Raw genomic sequence first — 17,266 nt, forward strand, 5'->3', positions numbered from 1 at the left:
GGAGAGGATAGAGAACCCTGACTTATGCACCCTGCAGAATAAATTCAATAGTCGTGTCTTTTCGAAACCAATTTTTCGGGGCGAGATATGCCGATGCGGATGACGTGAGATACTTCGGCAATAGAGATAGTATCATGGTGTATGCTACGGAATTCAGAACAACATGGGTAGAGTTTGATATTTTCTACAGAGTTGGGGTGATAGCATATTGGCTAGTGTAAAGGGAGGACATGTCCTTGGAAACAATCTAGTCAAACTGGAAAGTATAAAGGTCGCGGCGAGGCGTACCCAACAGGAAACCAATGTCTTAAGACTATCCAGTTTATCCTCTCTATCCTCCAGAATTGGCAGCCTCTCCGCAATGGCCAAGTCAGCTTGGGTTGCGGTTATTCTAAACCTGGCGTTTGGTACTTCTGGATCTGAGTTCTTTTCTCAACTTGAACGCTGTCCGAATTCTTGCACCACCTTAGGACCTATCTCGAGCAACTGGACTTACATACACCATCTTGGGAAACTCAACAGTTGCAACAAGACGGTGTTATTTGACCTGTCACTCCATAATGATGTTGCTGATCTCAAGACTCACACCACTTTTCGGGCATGCACAGTGGAAGATGGTCCAAAACTCAATGACACGAATCTCTCTGTTAAACAGGCAGCTTCTATTTCAACTGCCATCTCGCTCCAGGGAGCATGGTCCGAAAAGAATGTGCAGTTCAACCAAGATCAATTTGACGGATTATACGGAGCTATTCAACAACATGTGATAGGTCCTGATGCAGATGCACCTACAATCATTTTCAGCAAGGTCGGTCATCTCGTCATGGGATTCTTCGCAGGAGGGAGCATCGACAGTAGCCGAAGTATTGCTGCAATAATGAACGAGCTTACATCACAAGTAAAAGCTAACGACCCTTGTCCGTTGAACGCATGCGTATGTCCAATCCAATGTTAAACATCAATAACAACAGTTTCTGACATCACTTAACTAGTGTGATATTTTCGGGCAGTGCGGCATCACTCCAGACTTTTGTACTGCTTCTCAGTCTGCAACAGGCGCTCCGGGAACCTCCGCTCCTGGCACGGCTGGATGCATCTCTAATTGTGGCATCGATATTGTTAATAACATTAATGGGCCGTCAGAATTCATCAAGGTGGGCTACTGGGAATCGTTTGGCCTCGATCGGCCTTGTCTCCAGATGCCCGTTTCTGCGATTCCAAGTGGCTACACCCACATTCATTACGCTTTTGCTACCCTGACCTCGGATTTTCAAGTTGACGTGTCGGCAGAACAAGACGCCTTTAACCAATTTGCTTCTGCTAGTGGCTTCAAACGTATCTTGTCCTTTGGTGGTTGGTCATTCTCTACGGATGTCGACTCGTTCCCCATTTTCCGCGAGAGTGTTACTGATGCAAACCGCCTGACATTTGCCCAGAGTGTTGTGGACATAGTCAATAAGTATAACCTGGATGGCGTGGACTTTGATTGGGAATATCCTGGAGTAAGTTACACCTCGGTGTATTGGATATCTAGCACACTCGGAAAATTTGGACGTCATCTGACATTGAAGTATAGGCGCCTGATATTCCCGGTATTCCTCCTGGAAGTCCCCAAGACGGAGTAAATTACCTAGCCTTTTTGACTACACTTCGGGGTTTGTTGCCTTCTGGCAAAACACTGTCTCTGGCAGCTCCAGCCTCTTACTGGTATTGAGATCATCGTCCCCAAAAGACTTCATATTAACAGATTTAGGTACCTGAGAGGCTTTCCAATCAAGGACATGGCTCCAGTGCTCGATTATATCGTGTACGAAACTTATGATCTCCATGGACAATGGGACTATCAGAATGCCTTCAGTAATCCTGGCTGCCCTACTGGGAACTGCCTCAGTTCGCAGTAAGTTCTTTGCTCGGCAACGTCTTGAACAGTGACTTACATCTCCAGTGTCAATTCTACCGAGACCTTTTTTGCCGTGGCTATGATCACCAAGGCCGGTGTTCCCACCAATAAGATTGCGGTTGGCGTTACGAGTTACGGAAGATCGTTCGGTATGGTAGATCCGTCGTGTACAGGCGTCAACTGCTTGTTTGGCGGACCCGATTCGACCGCAATGCCGGGCGCTTGCACTCAGACAGCCGGGTATCTGGCAGACGCTGAGATTTACCAGCTCATTGCTCAAGGTGGCGTTCAGTTCAGAGACGATTCAAGTGACTGTGACCTTGTTACATTCGGAGATACCTGGGTCTCACATATGACACCTGCAACGAAAGCCAACCGGATAGCTCAGTATCAGCTCCAAAACTTCGCGGGATCTGTAGATTGGGCAATTGACCTTGAGAATGGAGCCACCGGGGGTAACAATGCCACTGGTGCTGCTGGTGATCACTTCACCCCGAGCAAAGTACTTGTGGCCTCGCTCACCTGCACCACTTTGACACCGTCTGCAACATTTACCTTGACCGCAGAGTGTGCCAGTGAAATAGCTGGACTGCCACCTCGAACTAATAATAACTCGCCACCTGGCCCAGCGAATTGCACGGAAACATGCGACTTATTGCGAGAGATTACGGGGACTTGTTGCGGGATTGGAGGCACAATTGCAAATCCAGTGGCCATTGTTCCCAATGTGAAGATCCCTCTACCTATACCTTTGTCTGGTATTGTTCCTGAGAGTGGTAGCCCTATAGTCGTTCCCGGGGTTTCTTTACAGCCATTCCAGCCAGCGCCAATTCCAATTCCCCTCCCTGCAGGCTGTTCGCCGTCATCTACTATCACTTTCCCTGCGGTATATTATCCCCCTGGGATTCTCCTACCTTTTCCTGTTATTCTACCAAGTGGCTATAGTCCCTCAGCAACTATCACCTTTGGTTCGACAACTCTACCGGCCAATGTACCCCTCTCATCAGTTGTCATCATTCCTGCAGAATATGTTCCTCCAGGCCCTCTTCCCTTTTTTGCTCCCCCTTTTACATTAAATCCAGGGGACAAGCTACCAGGTCTGGTCGTGATTCCGCCTGGGTTCGCTCCAGTGACACCATTTACGGCACCTACCATTTCATATCCCGCGGGACAACCAATTCCCCCAGGTGTTTTCATCTCCCCAGGGATCGACGTCCCTGCTCCAATAGGTATTCCAGCAGGCGCACCATTATTCCCCGACTTCACACCTATTGCTACTGGTACAGATCCCGAGGATGAGGATGAGCCAAGATGTTCGGCCCGAAGTGTGCTATCTATTTCAGCAACGTCAGCTCCAACTCCTTCGCCATCGCCTTCACCTTCGCCCTCGCCTTCGCCCTCGCCCACGCCTTCGCCCTCGCCATCGCCTACTCCACCAGACTACACCAAGATATGCGGTTTCACACCCAGCTGCACCAACAATTGCGGTCAAACTATACTGCTTTGTCCCATATTCTGCCGCGCCGAGTGCCCTCCATCAGACACAGTGGGTATTGCCAGTTAGGAGTGGTCCTAACAAATAGTCTACGTGACAGTACCAGAATGTACTGTTGCCTTTACGTAGATTTAGATAGGACTTCTTTAGGATTTAATTAACTTTTCATCTCCACTGAGATTGATCTATATTATCTAGATGATTGTCTTAAATGGAATTCGACTAAAGCTTTCAAAGTTCTTATCAATGGCTGCTGATGACATTGGTCCAGGCAAATCAATCAGCTTCAATGGAGTTGACCCTTTGGTCACTACAGAATTCAGAACATGGCTCGAGAAGACGTTGAAGGCTGATTTGCCTATGCTAGATATTATGGGAACCAGTAGCATTCTTACCTTTGGTGAAAAAGTTGTTGGCCTCAGCAAGTTGGTTCAAATTGCATCTAGTAGTTGGTTTAGTTAGTTGTTAGTTGTTAAAGCTAGCATACATGTCAAGTATTAGAATGTCTTGAAATTTTCCGTGCAACAAGCCAATTTTGAGAAAAGTGTTAAAGGCCATATGTTTTGTATTCTTCTTCAAAACCACTTCACTGTGCAGAGGTATAACACGATCTATTATGGAACCTGATACGATACAAATTCAACTACGAGGATTACGGCGATGATTGTGAGATCAATTATCACGTATGAGAGAACTAACTATGGAAACTACTTGGGTTCAAACTCTGATAGCGTAACAGGATTCAGGAGCATTATTCTTCAACTGAGGGTCCTATACGTAAAACCATATATCCAAATGATAGGTAGTCTATAAATACATTTAACAGGCCTCATTTATAGCTGTTAATTGACACGATTGGTTTTCGGCATGGCCGTGGTCGTTAATTACAGGATATCCCTGACCGATCTGTCTCTGCGGATCTCGTAGATTGTGTATATATAAGAGGCCCTGCCCCCGATCTCTCAATAGATCACCAAGACCTTTCATCAATACAATTACATGCATAACCTGCACATTTGAACAGCGATATGCGCCATACAGCACTCGAACTCTAGTGTACGGTGCGTTGGGAGATGGCACTATTTTTCCCAAGTTGATAAATTACTTCTGTATTGGTTTACCACTTGAGTATTTGAAACAAAATGAGAATTGTGAAAGGGAAAATCCCATAACAGCTTCGTAATATTTACAGACAGTTTATTCTTCTTCAGGCCAAACATTGTATCCAAAAGTGTCCTTCATGTTCACAAATCTGGCATGTCTCCCCTTTGCAACCTGCTCAATGGCTGCGAAATCTGAGTCGCTAAGTTCTGGAATTACAAAGTTGCTTTCGATACGGCTGGGAGTCGAGCTTTTGGGGAGCACAGCATAACCTCTCTTCAGACCCCAAGCCAGCAGTATCTGAGCAAGGCTATAGCCGCTTCTTTCGGCCACTGCGTTGAGAGTCGGATCATCGCGTACTCGCTCACCAGTACTTGGAACCTGGTTTTGAGAGCCAAGCGGCGAGTAGGCTTCTGGCAAGATATCGTTCTGAAAGCAGAATGCCACGAGATCCTCATTTGGTAGAAATGGGTGAATCTCAATTTGGTTTACTGCTGGTTTGATGGTGGCAATCTGAAGAAGCTGCTTCAATCCTTGGATAGTCCAGTTGGAGACGCCAATTGCTTTCACAAGACCGCTCCTGGCTAGCTCCTCCATTGCTCGCCATGTTGGTTCAGGGTTCTCTGTCAGGGCCTTGTTGATGACGTATTTCCCATCTGGTCCTATTTTTACGCTCATGTCGTCGTTCCGTTCAGCCGCGATGGGCCAATGAACAAGGAACAAATCGATGTAGTCAACCTTGAGGTTCTCGCACGAATTCTTGGCACTCCACTTAACATCCTCCGGCTCGTGTAAGTGGTTCCAAACTTTGGTGCAGATGAAGAGATCTTTACGGGTAACGTCGGGTCGGCGAGCGAGGAAATCCCGGATTGCGTCGCCAACCTCATCTTCGTTGTGGTAGAACCAGGCACAGTCGAGGTGTCGATATCCAACGTCCAACGCCTTTGTGACGGCTGCGTATGTCTCTCCCTTGGCGCCTTCGTTGGCAAATGTGCCGAAGCCGACAGCCGGCATCTTGGCTCCAGTACTCAGAGTAAAAGTTTTGGAGGCCATGATTCTGGTAGTTCCGTGACTTGTACTCGTCTCGATTGTGAAGTATTGCGACCTGTCGACTTGAGAGATATAATGATGGATCCGCGATAACGAATATTGAAACAAATGTAACTTTTGGCGCTTGGGTTCTGATACTGGGATTGAATGGCGTTAGAAGGGCCACGTATGATAAGCCTCATGCAAAGGGTACTAAATGCCTCTTGTCCAAATCCCCTGTGAGTTTGCTGTTTCTTATAAAATTGTATCTGTGAGTATGTTGATCAACACCTCTGACAGCTGAGACATTACTACATCACTGGCCAACTTGCCAACTTACCCACCTAAACACCTTGGTGGCACGCAACGGAGCGGCAGATTGACCCGTAATAGTGGAATTGTTACTGCAGCTAGAAGGATTTTCAGCCAGTTCGACGCTGAAAAAATGACGCACGGGGCGTGTTGAAACCTGGCTTTTCTCCGAAGTTTAATAAAGATCTGCGATATCTTGACCGACGTTTCGCCCCTCTAAGCGGTATATTGATGGCCATGGACAATAGACTTCAGCGTGGCTGGCATGACATGCTGCCATGATTGTCTGGCGAATCTCATCCACTGAATCCGCCACAACTGACCCGCCGTCTCCATCTTTCTCGAAACTTGATGCGCCTCTTGCTTAGGTTATCGTCACATACGGCGCCGGCCAATCCGACTGGCCCATCTAACGGCCCCAATTTTCGAAATCTCTTACACCGAAAAGAGATGCCTTGTGGGAATCGTGTCCACCGCGATAATGGACGGTGGTTAGAAAGGTGTATCTAATGCCGATGCTGAGCCGAGAATGACGATGTTCTACTGGGACAACAAGCTGTGTCGAGTTGCCATTGGATTGAGTTGGTGGATTTGGTGCCTGAGAGTGGCTCCCACCAGAAGGCAGCCACCGTGATGATTAAGGCGAGAGAGTGGACTTGAGGCACTCGGTGTTTTCGTATGAGAGCGATGACATCAGGGCTGAATCATGAGCGAAACCTTCTTTTGCCCATGTCACCGTATCTACGGTATGAATCTGAAGAAATGGCTCTTGTTGTCTCCACCCTCTGTGGATGTTATCTCCTTTATCAGTTGTGCCACTCTCTCCGTCCCAAGTATTAAAACATGAAGCCCGGTGCTGTCAAAAGACCCTGAGAGTCAGTGTTTGATAAACTCTATTGCTACGTACATATCACCGCAACCATGGCAACCTTTGACGATGTCGATTTCGGCGTGGAAACGCCAAAAAACCCTCCCCAGAGCAAAACAAATGATGCTCCAGCCCACATTCATGAGGGAGCTCTTGCTATCCCCATGTCACCCACCTCAACGACTCATGACGCCATTGAGATACCTGCTACAAGATCTCCTCATGCAGATGCCTCCAAGTACATGCACAACCTTTCTCTCTCTCCGTCGATGAGAGATCGAAGGGCGTCTCGGAACTCCTTTGGCACTTCACTGCCTATTCCTCGTTCCAAGAGACAGTCTCGACTCAGCTCTGTCCACCATATCGATCGAGATGCTGTCTTGGGGCCGGGTGCCGTTCCCATCCAGCCAAGCCGAGACATTCTAGCTGCCCAAGTCCAAGACGTATCTGCAGACAAGGCAAAGAAAGCTAAGAACATGGCATTCGTCTTCGATATTGATGGCGTACTGGTACATGGCGACCGGTTGATCCCAGAGGGAAAGAGAGCTCTGGAGATTCTGAACGGAGACAACGAGCTTGGAATTAAGATCCCACACATTTTCCTGACAAACGGATCAGGCAAACCAGAGCTAGCCCGCACGCAACAGCTGGCCAAGATTCTGCAGAATCCTGTCAACACGGAGCAGTTCATTCAGTCACACACTCCCATGCGCGCTCTTGCCGAATACTACAACACAGTACTGGTTGTTGGAGGAGAGGGATACCGATGCCGAGAGGTAGCAGAGCAGTACGGATTCCGTGATATCGTGGTGCCCAACGACATCGTAGCTTGGGACACCACCATCGCACCCTACCGTGTGTTCACGGAGGAAGAGCGCGCCAGCTCGCGGCCTCGTGATTTCACCAAGACCAACATCGAGGCAATTCTGGTCTTTTCTGATTCACGCGACTACGCCACAGACATGCAGATCATCATTGATCTTCTGAGATCTGAAGATGGCCGACTGGGCACCGTAGCTGCTGATCCTCTTTCTCAGCGGATTCCCATCTACTTCTCCCAGGGAGATATGCTGTGTCCCACGGAGCATCCAATCCCTCGTATGAGTCAGGGAACTTTCCGTATTGGCCTCGAGGCTATGTACAAAGCGCTCACTGGGGTTGACCTGGAACGTGTAGTGTACGGAAAGCCTGAGATGGCGACGTACAAGTACGCCGATGAGGTTATCGCCTCATGGATGGAGCAACTCCACGGAGAGGAGCGCATACCCGAAAACATTTACATGGTCGGTGACAACCCGGCCTCCGACATCATCGGCGGCAACATGTATGGTTGGAATACCTGCTTGGTGCGCACCGGTGTGTTCCAGGGCGGCGAGAATGATGAGGCCAACCCTGCCAACTTCGGCGTCTTCCCCAATGTTTTGGAGGCGGTCAAGACAGCATGCCGGAAGGAACTTGGAGACTCTTTTGGCTTTGAATGGGACGACCGCGTCAATCCCGTACTGCATGGTGAGAAGCACATCGCTTCGGCGATAGAGTAAGAGGAATTGTATAGCATATGAGCAAAAAAAAAGGTGTATAGCAGAGAATGCATTGATGATGGATACGATTTTAGCACATTGATAGACAAATTGGATAGACATTACAGCGAGCCTCAGAAGCCGCAATAAATATACCACCGAAGAAGCTATATTGCCGGATCAAACGTGAAAGTTAACTCCTACAGCTCATCATTCCAGAATGTTACGTTTGCTCCAAAAACATATTACATCGTAAAAGAGTTGCGCTGCCTCATGGTTAGGCTAATAATCTCAAGTACATCAGCCGGCGGCCCTATTCCACCTGTGTAGATACCTACCTTTGAGAGAATACCTTGTATTATGTCAATGATCTTTTGAGAAGACTGATCTTACTACAATGTATCATGATGCAATTTACCTCTGGCCACAGAGAAACTCTTCTCTCCAACAACAGGCAATGGCCAAGATCGGTATTACATCCCTTTTTTTAGCCAAAAAGATTGAACAAACTAGCCGACCTGTAGATGTTGCAGTGTGAGAGTTTCTCGCCGTTTCCATGGCGTGAAGTCGTTCAATAAGGTTGTCAACGAATAGGGGACTTAATTCCGGCTGGTGAGCTCTTTGAGAGAAAATAATACTTCATCTTGACTAAGCCTAGCGGAAGTGATCCTTCTCTACAGTGATTATTCGCAATAGCAGATGAGTAAACAAAAAATCACGTTGAGTAATCAGAAATTGTAGGCGATGGCACTCAGCCAATTGTGACCAGTCTACAGCATTAAAGTCTAAGATATTCCTGGTGACGCTTCATACGCCCATTCGTATTAAAGGTAGCGATGACAAATGACTCGAGGATCTCAGTCAAGGAGCATTACTCTCGGCTTGATGATTAGAAATAATATCATATTCTCGGTTGAGGAGAGGTATATATATATCCCATTAATACAGCCGCGTGTTTACCCTCTACTACCAGTTTCTTCAACACCATAATTCATTTAAGCAATAAATATTTCTACCTTCGGTCACCAGGTTTAAGATGTCGAACCTAGAAGCCCCTATTCTAGTAACTGGAGCAGCTGGCCGGGTTGGCGGCATCGGAGGACGTGTGGTGGAACTACTGAGAGCTGCCAATCTCCCAGTTCGGGCACATGTGCGACAGGATGACAGCAGAGCCGATAAGCTGCGTTCGTTGGGCGCAGAGGCTGTTGTAGCGGATCTCTTGAAATCGGAGGAAGTGCTTCCAATTCTTCAAGGCTGTCGAAAAGTCTTTTTCTGCACCAGCGTCTCTGCCGATTATCTGGAGGCGACAGTAGTGATGGCTGCAGCGGCAAAAGCTACAAGCGGCATCGAAATTCTTGTCAACATGTCCCAAATGACGGTTGCTGAGATGGATCTTACTCACACAACAGAGTCACCTCAGCATAAGTTGCAATGGCTGAGCGAGCAAACACTCAACTGGTCTGGCCTGCCAGTGACGCATCTTCGACCAACCGTGTTCCAGGAAAACTTTCTCTTCTGGCAACTCCCTGCCGCCGGCATCAAACAATCTGGGACTATACGATTGCCTTTCGGTCAAGGCCGTATATCTCCCATAGCTAGCAACGACGTTGCAGAGGTCGCGGCGCAAATTCTGCTGAATCCAAGTCAATATATTGGCAAAAGCGTGGAGCTGACTGGACCCAACTTCGACATGTTTGAGCTCGCCAAGGAGTATTCCGATGCAATCGGGAGTCCCGTTGAGTATATACCAGCTCAATTGGACAATTGGACTGAGAAGGTGTTCAACAATGTAACATTACCATCTCATGTCTACAATCATATTTTAACTATGGTTAAGCTCGTTGAGGCTGGGGGTTATGATAGATACACAAATTCGGTCGAATCTATCCTAGGTCGGCCGGCGGCCTCAATCTCATCAACTATAAAACAGGATCCTAGCCGGTTCCAGCCATTTTGATAACTTAATGAGTCTAAAGAGACATAGCTGGCAGTTTAAGAAATAACAACAGTGATTCTACCTATTTGCAACCACCATATACTAGATGATACTTATGTGAAGGAAATAAATACAGAAATCTCTTCCAGATGTTCATATCATTTTGAGTAAAACAAGGCTCCCGCTTCAAGGAGGTCTTGCAGAGCAGAGATAACAGATGTCGTATCGGGACGATTATAAAGTTGCAGTGTTGTGTAATTTGGAGCAATGAGTGATTACAGACTGGTGAATCTGCTTCTCTGTCTGAGACTCGCCCCGAAATGATACAGCACAAACAGCCCTCCAGAACAGATGACACTAAATCCGGCGAGAAGACTGACTCCTCCAGCAATTCCCAATTTCTCAAACATGGGGGGAGAAAAAAGGATTGCAGCCCCGGCGAAAAAGCTTCTTGCCAGTCCATTTGCCGCGAAGAGAGATCCAGCATATTTTGGATAGCTAAATGGTAGATAGACACAGATCACCTGTGTGATAATAAGAGTGCCAGTCAATGCAATGGCAACTCCAATGAGGCTCACAATCCAGTGAACACTCTCTCTCGAAGTCCAAGCTAGAGACTTTGTCAGTAATTAATTACTTGGCTAATATTCGTACTAAGAATACAGTGGCTACTTACCGAACAGAAACAAGCCGACAGGTATCAACATCGTGCCGTAAAGTCCCGGATATAAACAGTCCTCTGGGGGGATGACGTCTAATTTGGCGTGACGCTTCGGCGCAATGAACCAGAAATACAGGCAAAGGGAAGGAATAGCCAGTGCAAATCCAACCAGTACTGATAAATAGCAGAGGCCAACCTGCGTCAAGTCAAATTTGTATATGTCACCATACACGAGAGGAAAGGATTCGAAGAATGAATAAAACGTTCCATAGTTCAAGCCCAGGTAGAATGTTGAGAATAGAATTGCTGGATCTAAAGCATTGATCTCCCAAGGCTTGACGAGGGTATCAAATGCAATTTGTGAAGGCTTCAACTGTGATTGTCGAAACTCGGACTCTGATCTCAGGAAATTTTGTCTTGTGATAATACGAAGCCTTTGAGCTCGTTTCAGAAGGATGCTGTCCGAGGACGTTTCCGGTAATGCGAAGAACATTGCAACTAAGATCGGCGTGGAGAGCCAAAGCAGCTCCCAAGAGCTCCAATGCCAGTCCATTGCCTCTACAGCAACGCCACCAATAAGAGGGCCAAGCGCCTGACCGCAGTTGTTAATATTGAAACGGGTTCTGGTTAGCATGCTGAGAATTAACTTACTGGAGCCATTGTTGTGCCTCCACCCCAAATTGCAGTGACATACGGCAACTCTTTAGGTCCAAACATATCGCTATAGCTTGCACCAACAGTTGCAAGACAAGGGGAGCAAAAGAAACCAAGTAAGAAACGTAGGACCAGCAGCCCACCGAAATTATTGACCAACGACGTCGGTACGCATAAAAGAACAAATATGGCAAATGAGATGATATATGGCCAGTTTCTTCCAATGGATGGAATCTCAGAGAGCAGAGAAAATAGCATAGGCCCGATACCATATGCAAAAACGTAGATAGCAAGCCCAAGACCGGTAACGACATTGTTGACACCGAATATATGAGATATATCGGGGGCGCTGGCGGCATAGAGAGAGGCACCAATGTAGCCAGCAAACGAGTAAAAGAACAAAACAGTGGAAATCCAACCTTTCTTGGCCAAAGACCAGTTCAATGGGTTTGCCGGATCGTTTTCGGTATACCAGCTAACCAGCTTGAAGTTCTGACTACCAGCTTCGGTGGAAGACCTGGTGGCGACTGGCTTTCCCAGATCAGAAGACAAAGGCAGATTCAAATCGGGAGCTTCAAAGTCGTCTGCTTCTTCTGGGTATTTTGCAAGTCGTCCTCGGCTTATCAGTCTAAGGATCTGTCCGGCTGGAGAATCTCTGAAAATGTCCAGCACCTTGGTCGACTTCAGTAACGTTGGAGGTAAAGAACTAGGTGAAATTTGGAGGCACTGAACAGAAGATCGCAAGGTGATACCAAGTGACCGCGATGTCTATTCTTATATATCTGTCTCTGTAATGAACAACCTTTCAGGAGTCCCATATATGCTCCTTTACTGACTTACAAATAGAAGTCTTGTGGTATTTGAATTGGCGCAAGACCTACCGATTCGGGAATGGTCCAAGCCAATTAAGAAACACAACTCTATAACACCTTTGGCAAATCACAGAATCGCTATGGGAGATTTGAAATGGACTGCCCACAATTATGCGAAACAAATTTATGCTAGTTAAAGGGGGGTATCCAGCTTCCTTTACGTTGAAGCAAATCCTGGTAGAAACCATAACCGACATCTTCACTTGGGGGGGTGCTGAGTGGGACATCATATGACCGATTCTTTAGTAACAATTCTACGAAATGTACCGAAAGTCTACCAGACAAGCTCATGTTTTTCTTCAGCCGTCTAACAAATATAAATAACCGATATTGTTCCCGTTTATATACTGTGTTCTTTCATCTTTCAGCCCATACATCCTACCCAGCTTTTATAAAATGAAGCCTGTTGTGCTTATTCTAGGAGCTGGTGCTAATATCGGCGCCTCAGTCGCAAAGAAATTTGCAGCTAATGGTTATCTCGTTGCTATATCGGCTCGGGGATTGAGAAATGGAAGTTCACCTGAAGGGTACTTGCTCATCCAGGCCGATCTGGCAGATAAATTTGCGGTTCCTCGTATCTTTGAGACAGTTAAATCAGCAATTGGAACCCCCAATGTCGTCATATACAACGGTACGTTGCTGATTCCAGAATTAAAACAGATTCAACGTTCGCTTATCAAAATATAGCTGCGTCGGTTACTCCATCTTCTCATCCCGATGATATTTTTTCCATCTCCCCCGACGCTCTCGAGCGAGATATTTGGACCAATAGCTTCAGCGCTCTATCCGCTGCCAGATGCGCTGTGGTAGGGTTTCACAATCTCCCTCAGACTTTCAAAAAGACATTTATATATACGGGCAACTGGCTCAATACAACCATATCGTCTTCAAGCTCTATGCTTACACTGGGAATCGGCAAAGCTGCAAGCGCTTACTGGATTGGAGCTGCAGATCAGCATTATTCGCCAAGGGGCTACAGGTAGAAGTCAAAACACCATTGCAGATCCACCGAAATTGTATTTGCTGACAATTATAAAGGTTTTTTTATGCCGACCAAAGAACCTCAGAAGGATCGGCAATGAGATATGGGCCTGATAGTGAGGCTCATGCAACGTTCTTCTATGAACTAGCGCCAAGGGGAGACGAGGCACTGCCATGGCATTGCACATTTGTCAAGGGGAGAGGATATGTAGATTTCAACTAGTCTTTTAAGAAATTCCTCATTCAATCCAGAAGGACATTCAAGTCCCGCTACGCTGTATTTTCCCAAGCTGGCCGAAGCAACATCCCCGCCCACATCAAACGTTCAGTGTCCACATTACGCTGAAAGGTAACACCAGAGTCTCCCTGCCACGTAATTGTAGACTGAATACCTGGCTGCTCAAAGGCCGGATTGCTGCGTTCTGACATTCGAGTCGCCAACCCAATTCCCATTTTCTGACCAATCCAAGCCAAACACCGCTTAAAGTACATGCGAGTCTCGAAAGGGATGACAGCGCAGGTAGCAGCTGCGTACAGCGGGTGAATCAGTAACAACCCTCCGACAGATCGGCCGACTGAGGCCTCTGACCCTGTCTTGGTAGCTTTTATGTACTGTTCAAGATTGTGCGAGAGATGGAACGGAACGGATGTAGTTAGCGAGTCAGCAATCTTGGCGGCTCTATGCTGGATGGTAGCGCTTATGGCGATATCATTGAAACGTATAGAACATTGGTTGATGATATCCAAGACCAAGATATGAGCTTTTCTATAAGTATTCCAGACCGCTGCGACATATACTAGATTGAAGAGTTAGCTCCAAGTCCGGCTCTCTATGAATGGAGACTCACAATCGCTATACTCGAGGACGGGGCCAGAAACACAGTATTCGCAGTTTATAACACGAGCATCTTCGTTGACAAATCCGAATTCGTGTGGCTTCCAGCCCGAAAACCTAGTCATGCTCCACTGAGAGCACTTTTGATCAACTTTCCATGCATCCTCCTGCAGGCTCCTGACGGTATGACGTGTCGCATTTGTATCACTCAAAACCGTAGTTGCCTGAGCAAATAATGCACGGCACTCTATAAGTATATCATCAAGACTAAGCACTATACAGCATGTTATAGGTGCGCAAAGGACGCCAGGCAAACGAGATTTCTATTCGCGTCAGAAAGTTCTATGTTCTATGAACCTAGAGGTATTATACCTACATTTGATGACAGCATGGTTGGATGTGCCGGCTTGAATATTTCAACATCGGCGGAAATGGGCAGCATTGAATGAGTTTCGGTTATCAAGGCACATACCCCTTGGGCGTGGACGTTCTGGTTCGATGCAGGCGTATGATCGATATTCACAATCTTTTAGTCGTTTCATGTGAGATTTTGCCTTGACTAATTCGGTTAATCGAGCGCTTGAGCAACTTACCTCATACAAACCGAGAATAACTGCGGTTATCAATGTTTGAGGAGACCAAACTGTGGTGCTCCTTAATAGTATGCCGCGAAAGGACCGTAATATGTCTCCATATTCTTCGGCGGCATGGGTTAGAGCAGCTGGATCCCCATCACAGTTGCCTTTGCAAGCTATGGAAACTGCAGATGCCGCCCGCACAAGGTCTGATTCTGCGGGTACACTGCGTATAATCTCCTGGAGACCATGCAGAAATCCTCTCGAATTTCTCTCATCGGACGGAGGCACAACAAAATTCCTAATAAAGGATTCTAAAGTCTCCCACTTGACGATGTTGGCAACTGAATGAGATGTGTCCGGATATGCCATTAAGTGATGAGATGCTACTGGAGCAAAGTAGCGAAAGAGTAGGGACGAATAGTCTTTGTATCCAAGGCATTGTCGGCCTGTTTTGCGACATGTGTTGCAATTCTAGACTCGGGGGAATCAGTATTACTTGACCTAGTTACAGGAAGATACATGAATGTTAGGTTGGTCGAACCGGTTTGGTTCCGTCACACTGGACATGTAAGCTTGTATACGTGCAAATCAACGGAGCTTGATGGACCGTAAACTGCACCTACCTTTTTCTTCCTCTTCTTACAGGTTTCACAGCCTTTTGAGATGCCATAATAAACCATTTTGGTTAGCTGGCCTGGATGCCTCACCCTCAAAAGTCACGACAAACTTCTTACACAGTTACAGAACTAAGAAAAGCAAGCAGGAGCCATGGTTTTATGACGGAGCGGTTGGGATCAAGTTAGCGTTGCGCCGGCTTCCGCCGGTTTGCATGGCAAGCATAGGTAGCATTAATAAGCTTCTCAGCTTCCAAAGGATGTACTCCGTTTTATCCACCTGGCATACTCTGTATGATACCTGGTGAGATTCGCTTACGGTTGATCAGCTCATTGAATCTATACGCTCTTGAAACTGACTTGTTCTCCGGTGGCAAGAATCCTCAAGATAACTTAGAATCCCCCCGTGAGAAAAATTGCGGCGTAGTAGGAACGCATTTGCCAAGAAGGAAGCCTCCAAGAGTGCACTTTTTACTCACCCGCCATACAGTTGCCGATTAGCTAGTACATGTGCCTGCTTTCATAGAGTGATAGAACATAGTGGAAAATGGACACTTTAGGGTAAGTATTCGGATGTATGGCTCTGACGTCGATGTATTTGTGGCTAAAGGGGTGGGGAAATTGAAGCATTGTAATAATTTAGATAGTTATACTGTCTTGCCCCTAATTTAAAAAGCCTCTCGGCTTCGTAAAGCTCTCAGGACGGCATATTGCTTACAATTGACCAATTCACCTTTGTAGGTTTGTGCAAGTGGCCTCCCGTAATAGCAAGACAAGACCGAATCATCAAATATGGCTAGTGTTGCGCGCCTTGAGGTAAGCATGGGGCACCCTGCAGAAGCAATGGATCAGACGCGGCCGCTAAATTCATCCAGTTAGCGTTGCGCGGGAGCTTCACTCTGCGTTCCAACAGCGCAACTCAATGATTCAAAACCCTACCTGTTTTCCTCTGCCGGGAGCTTTGGATTCTTCTTGTACTTTATACCGTAACGAAATTTGTAATCTAGAAGCTTGTGAGGAATATCAGCTTTCATAGAATAATCCTGATTGTGTACCCTTTTGTAATGTAGACGTTTACGGCGAGTGATCTCTGGTTCTTGCTGCGGACCTCCGTGGCAGCTTCTATTCCATCTGTAAGTTGGCCAGCCAGCTGTTACTTTTGAGCGAATTTATTTTTAGAGTCTAGATATGTAATTTAACGATGGAGAAAGGTTAATTATCTAGCTGATGATGCGTCTTAGCTCTAGTCTAGCGACAGACAGGGTAATGACCTTATTCGAGCAGGGCGATTTAGAGGCATCCCAAGTATCATTTCTGTTGTCTCGGAAAACACAAAGTACTTGAAACTATTCAGTATATCTATCGATAGACCTGCTATCACTCTAATATGATGCTGCCGGTTTTAATGGTTGAAAGTCGGATGGAGTTTCCCATGATACGTGCGCCTCTCAAAAGACATTCTGGTATCCAATTGAAGTAGCAAAACCATGAAGTCATTTGCCTACATAGAGCTTGCTGCTCATCTCATAGAAGCCGGATTGAGGATATCGGTCGATCTGATCTATTTGGCTTCAATCATGACCAGCTAGGTAGTCGTAATAGAGCAATCATCATCTTGACAAGGAAGGCCTCATACCTGTCACCCGGAGCCACACTCGCTGACCGCAAAATTCGGTTTAAACTCGTGTCAACCAAGACACACCACGTGGAACTCCGAAGTGGCAGCTGCTTCATCTCTTCTTAGTTGGATGGACCGATCATTTGGAGTTGGCTATGCCCCAACTTCTTGCTAGTTATGCGAACGAGTGTAGGGCATACTACTTATAGACTGGCCGTCTGCACAAAGAGCACAGGGTCGTATACGTCCTATACTCAGAGGTTTGTACACTCAATACAAGGCAAATAGACGT

At 46.7% G+C, this 17,266-nt stretch overlaps 7 protein-coding genes across 7 annotated transcripts; 4 read left to right on the forward strand and 3 right to left on the reverse strand.

Annotated features, from left to right (window-relative positions):
• Window positions 1-361: 361 nt before the first annotated feature.
• On the forward strand, window positions 362-3,464 carry T069G_04512 (glycosyl hydrolases family 18 domain-containing protein; the record flags this gene model as incomplete). Its single annotated transcript, XM_056171722.1, has 9 exons — window positions 362-934; window positions 993-1,080; window positions 1,144-1,401; window positions 1,453-1,502; window positions 1,577-1,707; window positions 1,754-1,897; window positions 1,946-2,140; window positions 2,210-2,658; window positions 2,752-3,464. The coding sequence occupies 9 exons, from the start codon at window positions 362-364 to the stop codon at window positions 3,462-3,464; spliced, it is 2,601 nt and encodes an 866-aa protein (XP_056028580.1).
• A 1,128-nt stretch (window positions 3,465-4,592) lies between these two features.
• Window positions 4,593-5,549, reverse strand: T069G_04513 (aldo/keto reductase family domain-containing protein; the record flags this gene model as incomplete). Its single annotated transcript, XM_056171723.1, has 1 exon — window positions 4,593-5,549. The coding sequence occupies one exon, from the start codon at window positions 5,547-5,549 to the stop codon at window positions 4,593-4,595; it is 957 nt and encodes a 318-aa protein (XP_056028581.1).
• A 1,209-nt stretch (window positions 5,550-6,758) lies between these two features.
• Window positions 6,759-8,246, forward strand: T069G_04514 (haloacid dehalogenase-like hydrolase domain-containing protein; the record flags this gene model as incomplete). The annotated part of the gene is made up of 1 exon (XM_056171724.1): window positions 6,759-8,246. The coding sequence occupies one exon, from the start codon at window positions 6,759-6,761 to the stop codon at window positions 8,244-8,246; it is 1,488 nt and encodes a 495-aa protein (XP_056028582.1).
• A 1,015-nt stretch (window positions 8,247-9,261) lies between these two features.
• Window positions 9,262-10,182, forward strand: T069G_04515 (nmrA-like family domain-containing protein; the record flags this gene model as incomplete). The annotated part of the gene is made up of 1 exon (XM_056171725.1): window positions 9,262-10,182. The coding sequence occupies one exon, from the start codon at window positions 9,262-9,264 to the stop codon at window positions 10,180-10,182; it is 921 nt and encodes a 306-aa protein (XP_056028583.1).
• A 254-nt stretch (window positions 10,183-10,436) lies between these two features.
• T069G_04516 (major facilitator superfamily domain-containing protein) lies at window positions 10,437-12,639 on the reverse strand (the record flags this gene model as incomplete). The annotated part of the gene is made up of 4 exons (XM_056171726.1): window positions 10,437-10,771; window positions 10,838-11,414; window positions 11,474-12,148; window positions 12,616-12,639. 4 exons carry the CDS (start codon window positions 12,637-12,639, stop codon window positions 10,437-10,439), a joined length of 1,611 nt encoding a protein of 536 aa, XP_056028584.1.
• A 105-nt stretch (window positions 12,640-12,744) lies between these two features.
• Window positions 12,745-13,552, forward strand: T069G_04517 (short chain dehydrogenase domain-containing protein; the record flags this gene model as incomplete). Its single annotated transcript, XM_056171727.1, has 3 exons — window positions 12,745-12,979; window positions 13,036-13,327; window positions 13,387-13,552. The coding sequence occupies 3 exons, from the start codon at window positions 12,745-12,747 to the stop codon at window positions 13,550-13,552; spliced, it is 693 nt and encodes a 230-aa protein (XP_056028585.1).
• Window positions 13,553-13,599: 47 nt separating this feature from the next.
• T069G_04518 (fungal zn(2)-Cys(6) binuclear cluster domain-containing protein) lies at window positions 13,600-15,422 on the reverse strand (the record flags this gene model as incomplete). The annotated part of the gene is made up of 6 exons (XM_056171728.1): window positions 13,600-14,126; window positions 14,178-14,388; window positions 14,637-14,690; window positions 14,758-15,213; window positions 15,284-15,301; window positions 15,366-15,422. The coding sequence occupies 6 exons, from the start codon at window positions 15,420-15,422 to the stop codon at window positions 13,600-13,602; spliced, it is 1,323 nt and encodes a 440-aa protein (XP_056028586.1).
• Between the last annotated feature and the right edge of the window lie 1,844 nt (window positions 15,423-17,266).

This window comes from Trichoderma breve, chromosome 3 (genome assembly GCF_028502605.1).
Source record: "Trichoderma breve strain T069 chromosome 3, whole genome shotgun sequence".
Taxonomy (NCBI): Eukaryota; Fungi; Ascomycota; class Sordariomycetes; order Hypocreales; family Hypocreaceae; genus Trichoderma; species Trichoderma breve.